Source organism: Phaethon lepturus, unplaced genomic scaffold (genome assembly GCF_000687285.1).
Source record: "Phaethon lepturus isolate BGI_N335 unplaced genomic scaffold, ASM68728v1 scaffold39882, whole genome shotgun sequence".
In the NCBI taxonomy this organism is placed as follows: domain Eukaryota; kingdom Metazoa; phylum Chordata; class Aves; order Phaethontiformes; family Phaethontidae; genus Phaethon; species Phaethon lepturus.
Window position 1 is genome coordinate 1 of NW_010522367.1, and position 9,029 is coordinate 9,029.

General features: G+C 46.9%; 1 protein-coding gene across 1 annotated transcript; it reads left to right on the forward strand.

Moving 5' to 3' along the window:
- Positions 1-99: 99 nt before the first annotated feature.
- On the forward strand, positions 100-8,242 carry DUS3L (dihydrouridine synthase 3-like (S. cerevisiae); the record flags this gene model as incomplete). The annotated part of the gene is made up of 13 exons (XM_010281772.1): positions 100-449; positions 948-1,358; positions 1,431-1,532; positions 2,205-2,246; positions 2,345-2,497; positions 2,594-2,710; positions 3,064-3,129; positions 3,217-3,327; positions 3,955-4,051; positions 4,602-4,677; positions 4,974-5,162; positions 5,253-5,381; positions 8,156-8,242. Coding segments are annotated over 13 exons (1,916 nt in total), but the record flags the coding sequence as incomplete, so codon positions are not given.
- Positions 8,243-9,029: the final 787 nt, after the last annotated feature.

A 9,029-nucleotide genomic window follows, 5' to 3' on the forward strand; every position in this document is an offset into this window, starting at 1 on the left:
CAGCCCCCCCTCCTCTCAGGCAGCCCTCCCTCCCCTGTCTACCCCGGGCACCCTGCTCCCCACCATCGCTGGGGTGACACGGGTGCTGTGTCTCTGCAGGTTCCTCACCTCTAAGGAGCAGTTCCATGCGTACCTGCGGGCCAGGGGCGAGCCCAGCGGCCAGGCAGGCAGGGAGGGCGAGGAGGAGGGCCCGGAGAAGAAGGCAGGCAGGCAGTGAGGGCGAGGAGGAGGTCCAGGAGAAGAAGGAGGTCTGCAGCTGCCAGAGTGAGCCCCCCACCAAACGGGTGAGGTCAGAGGACCTTGGTCAGGATGAGGAAAGCCAAGAGGATGTTGGAGCAGTGGAGAAGGAGCCCACAGAGCGGAAGCGGGCCCGGGGGCAGAATAAGAGCAGGCCGTGTATGAAACCCAACCACTACGAGCAGAGCAGGCTGTGTCCATCTGTAACGCAGGTAGGGTGTGGGGGCCTTGCTCCACGCTGCTCTGGGGCAGGGAATTTGGGACCCTGGTGGGCTCTTCTGTTCAAGAGCTGCATTTATTTTTAAGTCTAGGAAAGCATATTGAAGATAGAGCTGCACCAGGGCAAACGCCCAGCAGGGAGAGCATAGCAGGGGGCTGTGTTGGCAAAACCAGCTCCGTTCGCTGACTAGGAGAGGGTGAAGCTGAGTGGGACAAATAAAATGTCAGCTTCCCTGAAGCAGTAGTGCTAAAATGTCCCTTCAGGTGGGTATGTCACTGCCCTTCTGTGGCATGTTCCAGCAGTCAGCTTCCTGGGAGTGTTTCATGGGGCACCTGACATCACCCGGGGAGTGATGGGTGCTCAGAGCAGTTCTGGCCCCTCTCTTGGCCAGGGCAGACCCAGGCTCGCCTTGCTTGTGCTGAAAGGTACTGGCATGCCCAGGCGGGCAAATGGAGGGCAGAGGTTTTAACCTCCTTTTTACTGTTTTAAGGGGTGTGCAGAGAAGTGCTACTTCGGCCCGCGGTGCTGCTTCCTTCATGACATCAGCGAGTACATGGCCACGAAGCCGGCCGACCTGGGGCGCAGCTGTGTGCTCTTCGAAACCTTTGGCAAGTGCATTTACGGTGTCACCTGCCGCTTTGCCCAGGCCCACCTTGGGGATGGCTACCAGAACATTGTCAACATGGACTTGGCCAAGCAGTGGGAAGGGAAGTCACTGGTGAGGAACAACCTCTCCAAGGACCTCCAGCACCAGCTGCGCAAGAAGAAGTTTAGCTTCAAGAAGGCTGATGAGTACCTCCGTGGTCTGGCCAAGCCCCATGGTGGTGGTGGGAAGGGAGGCAAAGCCACAGGGTGCTCTACAGAGGAGCAAGAGATGTCCAACTGCACAACACCCCAGGAGGTCCTGGGAGGCAGCCCCGAATGTCCTGTGCTACTGGAGCAGGGAGAAGATCCCAAACCAGATGCCTTGCAGAATCCTGGCCCCACAGCTGGCGAAGAGCCTTCCTCCATCAAAACAGTGGGCGTGGTGACAGATGAAGATATTATAAAGCTGCGGTCATGTGAGAAGAAGAAGGTGAGCAGTGAGAGTTTGGTTGAGGGCTGCCGTTTCTTGTGTACCTGTCAAGTGGTTGAGATTGTGCTTGGAAAGAAAGAAGAGACCTCTTAGCTGGGTGAGAGGCAGGCAGAGGATGGAGCTGCCTGGGGACTGCGTTGCTGTCATGAGAGGAAGGATGCACGAAGGTGAGCTCCTGGGGCTGTGGTGTTGTCCTTGGAGGTGTGAGAACCAAGAGAAGCTGCAGCTCTTTGCACGTGAAGGAGAGCAGGGGCTGAGTTGTTAGTGAGGGTGGAAATGTTCTGCAAGGAGAGCCGAGGCTGGGGCTGGTTGGTTTGTCTGTACTGCATGGTGCTCTCCTGGGGTGAGAGCATTGCCTCCCTCTCCTCCTCGTCACCTCCATCCTTGCTTCCATTAGCCAGTCTTGCATCCCTCTATATCTGTAACTGCTTCGAGTTTTCCCCAAGCTGAGCAGTGAAAACAAATTCAGCGGTTCAAGTTTCTGGTTCTTTTATCCAAACAATACATTCTTTTGGAACAGTTGAGGTTCTTGAACAAAACCAGTGATTTCCTGGGCTTCCCACTGAGTTTTACCCAAGACAAGTGATAAATTTGTGCACTGGAATATCTTCCTGTTTAACCGCTGCTGTTTCAGCTCTGCTGACATACTCCTCCATCCTTGTTGTTTTCCAGTTGGAAATTCAAGGCAAACTCTACTTGGCTCCACTGACCACGGTAGGTGGATAATTCTCTCCTTTTGTCAAAAGTTGCCGTTGCCACATTTGGAACAGAGCAAATCTCCTTGCAAACCATCTCTCCGCTGTCTCTCTCAGTGTGGTAACCTCCCTTTCCGAAGGATATGCAAGCGCTTCAGGGCAGACGTCACCTGTGGAGAGATGGCAGTGTGCACAAACCTGCTTCAGGGCCAGTCCTCCGAGTGGGCTCTCCTCAAACGGCATCATACCGAAGATATTTTTGGGGTGCAGGTGAGTGCTATCATCTTGATAACCAAATAAATGATAACTCACTTCTGAGGAGAAAAGCTGCTTCTTGAACTCATGCAACCTGTCCCCTTGTGGTAGCTGGAGGGAGCATTTCCAGACACGATGACCAAATGTGCAGAGCTCTTGAATCAGACAATTGAAGTGGACTTTGTAGACATCAATGTTGGGTGTCCCATTGACCTGGTCTACAAGAAGGTAAGAAGACATGCTGCACCACATTTTGCTTCCTTCAATAGATGCCTGTGTTTTGCCTGCCAGTCTGATCCAGAGCTTCCAGTTCATTTATGGGCACTAGACTTCAGCGAGAAGGCAAATAAGCTCTTCAAAAAGCAGGGAATGGTTAGCTGTCTCTCCTTAGCAGCAGGCAGAAGTTGGGAGGGAAAAGGGCTTTTTTTTTTATTGTGAGAGTCGCATTTCTCCAAGTCTTGAGATGCTCCAAGTCTTACCTGCATCCCCTGAGTGCAGGGCTGCTCTTGAGCAGCTCCAAGGGGGCTCTTCGCTATGCAAGGAGGCAGAAGGTCTTGACTATGCCACTTTTTGTCCCCAAGGGAGGAGGCTGTGCTCTGATGACTCGATCCAACAAGTTTGAACAGATTGTCCGAGGGATGAATTCGGTGAGTGAGAGCACCTGCTGGCAGTGGGAGATGAGCTGATGGAGCCGACTCCTGCCTCAGTCTGGCCTTGCTCTCCCATTTCTGCAGGTGCTGGATGTCCCACTGACTGTGAAGATACGGACAGGGGTGCAAGAAAAGATTAATGTGGCTCATAAAATTATCCCCAAGATCCGGGAGTGGGGAGCATCCATGGTCACGGTATAGGGATATTTGTTGTGGCGTGACATTGTTGGCTGGTGTCTGGGGAGCTCTGCTTGCGTGTCGGCCTAGAGCATGATGTGGGGGTGACCTTACTCTTCCTCACAGCTCAGCAGCTCTTTCAAACGCCTTTGACCAGCTGCGTACTACCTTTTAGTGTTTTCTGCTTAATAACAGAGAAAATTTCAGATGCAGAGAACATTTTCCTGGGTGCTCCTGAGCCTTGTATCCATTACAAAGGGAGATGGTTCCTGCAGTGCTCCGGAACAGAGGTTTCAGCCAAATAAGCCTTGTTATAGCAGGGCTGGGGAAGCAATGGGAGCATCTCATTTACGTGGAGATGCGTAGTTCCTGCCCACAGTGAATATTCCCTTTCACTGTGAACAGTCACTTCTTCCTCTGGCTTGCAAATAGCCAAAACATTACTCAGAAAGCATCCAGCCCTTTCTCAGCTCTGCTAACCACTTCCACAGCCTGGTCTGTTAACAGCTGGCTGGGCTGTAGATCCAGAGGGATCCTTTACCCCAGCCTGGTGTCATTGCTGTTGCTGAAGCACCTTCCTCCAGCACTCCTGCCCTGCCTCCTCCAGGGCATTCAGTGAGGTCTCACTGTGACTTTCTTCCCCAGCTTCACGGCCGATCCAGGGAACAGCGGTACACAAGGGGTGCTGACTGGGACTACATAGCAGAATGTGCTAAAATAGCAAGCCCCATGCCTCTTTTTGGTAGGTGTTTCTGTTGTTTTGTCATGTGGACTGAAGGTGCTGCATGTTAGATTTGAAGTGTCTTTTAAAAAGAAAAAAACAGGCTCCCAAGGACATTCAGCCCGGGGGAAAGGTTGGAGTATCCCTACTGCTGTTGATAACACAACAGAGTGAGTTACCAGCAGCTCTTGTGCAGCCCAGATCTGCCCGTGTGCTTGGGGCCAGGTGTGACGAGCACTGAGCAGAGCAGGAGGAGAAGGGACAGGCAGGACACAGAACACTTGTTTTTTAGCAGGTGCTTTCCCCCTTGGGCACTGTGGCACAGACAGTCCCAGCTAAACCTTCAGGGTAGTTGTTGGGAGTGGAGAAGAGAGAAGGCTCTCCTTTTCCTGTAAGGGGAACATTAATCAGAAACATCCCTGGGAATCTCTAAACAGGAGCTCTAGAGCCTGTTTGGACAATCTGGCTCTTGGAGCCTGTCTCCATTTTGAATTTTATCCCATGCCTGGATTAACTCATTTTGACTTGCCCTCGTGTATCACTTTGACCTCTGGCTTCTCCTTCTGGACAGGAAACGGTGATATTTTGTCTTACGAAGATGCTAATCGAGCCATGCAGATGGGCGTTTCAGGAATTATGATTGCAAGGCAAGTGCCTGTTTCCCTTTAGCTTCTGAGCTCTGTTGGTGCAAGAGTAAAAAAGGAATTAAAAAAATACCTAGACCCAAAACATGAGAAGTTTCCCCTTGGTGAAACTACTCTGAAAATTGGTAAAATCTGTTTGCATCTGTGGGAACTTACTGCAGCTTCCTGTTGAAATTGAAAAAAAAAAAAATTAAAGCAGCATTGGCTGGCAAATAAGTGCTGGAAAGTCTCTTAAATTAGTTGGCATCTTCAGAAGGATCAGTCATGGGAATAACAATGCACATTTTTTTTGGCTACAGAGGGGCACTCATCAAACCATGGATTTTCACTGAAATTAAGGAACAGAGACACTGGGATATCTCCTCCAGTGAGAGATTTGATATCCTCAAAGACTTCACCAACTATGGCCTTGAGCACTGGGGGTCAGATACTCAGGGAGTGGAGAAGACCAGGAAGTTCCTGCTGGAATGGCTCTCGTTCCTGTGCAGGTAATTCTCCCCAGCCGAGAGGGTCTTTAATATGCAGCAAGCCTGTACCGTTTGAATAATAGCACACACTGCCATTACATTTCATTGCAGGTATATTCCAGTTGGCTTATTAGAACACCTACCTCAGAAAATTAATGAGCGGCCACCTTACTACATGGGGAGAGACTATCTAGAGACGCTGATGGCAAGCCAAAACGTGGATGATTGGATTAAAATTAGGTAATAAAGCATTGAATTTCATTTAAATTGCTAGGAAGGGACATCACAGAGCTGCACAAAGTCACTGCCTGCGTGTATCCTCCACAGAGCGGGTGACGACTCTTTCCCATCAGTTTAAGAGGTTGTAAGAAAGCAGCAAGGGTTAACCAGTGCTTTACTTTGAGGGTTTAACTGACCTTGGAGTTACTATAAAGAGCGCTCTCAATCCCTGTGTCTGCTTCAGCTGGTCATCCAGTACCCGCTGCAAACCGAGAATAGTTGACCTCTCTCATGACATGCTGTTCATCCCAGGACACTTGCAGGAGCCGACAGAGGAGAGCGCAACGATGGGACGTCTCAGGCTTTCAGCATCGAATCCCTCCGTGCTCTGCCTGGACAGTCCCACCCTGCCAGGCCCATACAGATGCCAAGCAGGAAGGCAGTCCCCATCCCCAAGTTAGGATAGCTGAGCGTTTTCCCCATTTTTCATTATCTGATTTCTGAGTTGATGCAACAAAGTGCAGGAAAATGTTTTTCTCCCCCATCTACGAGTCCTCAGGCATGGGCTCGAAATGACTTAGCTGGCTTTGAGCTTGCAAAAATGAGAGCTGGAGCAGCCAGCTGCTATTTCGCATCTCGTGGAAACAGAGGTTAGCAAAAATAGAGCATGGCTACATCCTTCTCTGGTTTTGGTAATCCTCATGCATTTTGTTAGTACTGGGAACGGCTGCCTAAAAACCATGTTACATCAAGTTTTGATCAGAATTTTTAAATGCTATTTTTCAAGGGGAACTGGCCTGCATTAGGCTGCACAAACCTTTGTAACCAGGGATCTTTGCAGTGCCATGTAATAGATGTTTATCACCATAAGGACTCAGAATTTTAAAGTAGTTTAGGTTTATTCATTAAAGCTCATTTTAGGGAGATGCTAACCAGAAGCAGGGTTCTCTGAGCACACTCCATTTCTGCTTTTGTGCTATAGATTCAGGCTCTTGCTATGCAATTCTATGCCCTGCTGGGATACTCTCTCTGACATGTCTTATGGAAAGTTTTAGTGATGCTGTACTGAACCGGCATCCAGGAAATAAGTTAAGCCTCCTTGACTATAAAGAAAATTATTCTGCACTGAAAATACAATGTGTGTTCCAAAGTGTGAAATAGTTGAAGTCTTAAGCTAGGGTAAATCTGATCGCAATAGAACTGGCTTACATCATTTTAGGATCTGACCTTAATACTTTTTGGCGCTAACAGGGTTTTGGCTCTGCACAAGCACAGCGAGAGGTGGGGAGGAGCTTTTCAGAGGCTCATGTTCATTTTAGGCATGTCATTGCCAGCAGTGAGGCTGGTATTCAGGTCACCAAACTTAGGAACCCATTTTGGCATCGACTCTCAGCGACTCCCCAGCAAGAAGGACATTGCCCTTAACCGGCACCCCTCCAGTACTGTGGTTCAGGGTTAAAGCTCAGCACCAGAGGTGGTTTTGTGCAGCAGCCCTAAATTTTTGGGAGGGTAGAGGTTTGGTTTGACACATCTGACTGCAGCAGTCACCATCGCTGTAGAGCCACAGGGCCATGCAACAGCCGGGTACTGGTGGCTCTGCCGTACCGAACACAAAAATCTCCTTGTTTTGTTTTTCGTTTTGTTTTTCATTTTGGTTTTGTTTTTTTTTTAATTTTGGTTTTGTTCTTTTCTTTCTTTCTTTTCTTTTCTTTCTTTCTTTCTTTCTTTCTTTCTTTCTTTCTTTCTTTCTTTCTTTCTTTCTTTCTTTCTTTCTTTCTTTCTTTCTTTCTTTCTTTCTTTCTTTCTTTCTTTCTTTCTTTCTTTCTTTCTTTCTTTCTTTCTTTCTTTCTTTCTTTCTTTCTTTCTTTCTTTCTTTCTTTCTTTCTTTCTTTCTTTCTTTCTTTCTTTCTTTCTTTCTTTCTTTCTTTCTTTCTTTCTTTCTTTCTTTCTTTCTTTCTTTCTTTCTTTCTTTTCTTTTCTTTCTTTTCTTTCTTTTCTTTCTTTTCTTTCTTTTCTTTCTTTTCTTTCTTTTCTTTCTTTTCTTTCTTTTCTTTCTTTTCTTTCTTTTCTTTCTTTTCTTTCTTTTCTTTCTTTTCTTTCTTTTCTTTCTTTTCTTTCTTTTCTTTCTTTTCTTTCTTTTCTTTCTTTTCTTTCTTTTCTTTCTTTTCTTTCTTTTCTTTCTTTTCTTTCTTTTCTTTCTTTTCTTTCTTTTCTTTCTTTTCTTTCTTTTCTTTCTTTTCTTTCTTTTCTTTCTTTTCTTTCTTTTCTTTCTTTTCTTTCTTTTCTTTCTTTTCTTTCTTTTCTTTCTTTTCTTTCTTTTCTTTCTTTTCTTTCTTTTCTTTCTTTTCTTTCTTTTCTTTCTTTTCTTTCTTTTCTTTCTTTTCTTTCTTTTCTTTCTTTTCTTTCTTTTCTTTCTTTTCTTTCTTTTCTTTCTTTTCTTTCTTTTCTTTCTTTTCTTTCTTTTCTTTCTTTTCTTTCTTTTCTTTCTTTTCTTTCTTTTCTTTCTTTTCTTTCTTTTCTTTCTTTTCTTTCTTTTCTTTCTTTTCTTTCTTTTCTTTCTTTTCTTTCTTTTCTTTCTTTTCTTTCTTTTCTTTCTTTTCTTTCTTTTCTTTCTTTTCTTTCTTTTCTTTCTTTTCTTTCTTTTCTTTCTTTTCTTTCTTTTCTTTCTTTTCTTTCTTTTCTTTCTTTTCTTTCTTTTCTTTCTTTTCTTTCTTTTCTTTCTTTTCTTTCTTTTCTTTCTTTTCTTTCGTTTCTTTCTTTTCTTTCTTTTCTTTCTTTTCTTTCTTTCTTTCCAGTGAGCTCCTTCTGGGACCCGTACCTACCAGCTTCACCTTCCTGCCTAAACACAAGGCAAATTCCTACAAGTAGAGCTGATGAGGCCCTTTCCCATGGCATCGAGTCAAGAGGAGGCGTTAGGAGAGTGTGAGTCGAGGAGCAGGGTTGCTTAGCTGCGCTCCAAAACGAAATAAAGTTTTATGTTTTTAGAAGCGCAGTTGCCTTCACTCCCCCAGCATCGGTCCCTGCCACAAGTTGCGCTGCAGATGGCCTTGCACAATCTTTCAGCCAGAGGTGCCTCACTAACAGAGCGCGATCTGCTTAATTAACAGGATACAGGCCAGGAGAGAGCTTTGGCCTCCAGTTCACGGCAGGACTTGCCCCAACTCCCCCACGCCACGTACTGTTCACATAGTGGGAGTGAGAGGCCTCTGTTCCCACCAGGATGTCCTTGGTAGTGCCAAATCCTCCAAGTACTGGGGATGTACTAACCCAGTCTCTGGGGTCCTGTAGAGCACAAACAGTCCCAGCATCTCGTCATCGGATGTTGTGCAGAATCCAGTCTTTTTTTTTCTGGGACATGCAGTGGCGGGTACAGTCTCCTCCTGGGTGTCACGCACCTGGGGAAAGCGCAGCTCCGTCCAAGGGGGGTCCAGAGCTGCTTGTTGCCCAGTCAGGAGACTAAAAGACCTGATGACACTACTTGGAGGGAGGGCTGGGGGAAAAAATGCCTCCCAGTGACACTGCATGGCCTTCCCTCGCGCCCTCAAGGTCCTTTTTCCTACCTCTGCATTACTCCAGCCAACGCAGCACGCAGAACCACAGACAATAGTCACAAAATGCATTTGCCATGTGGCACAATGAGGCTACAGCTGCAGCTTGGTCCCCACACAG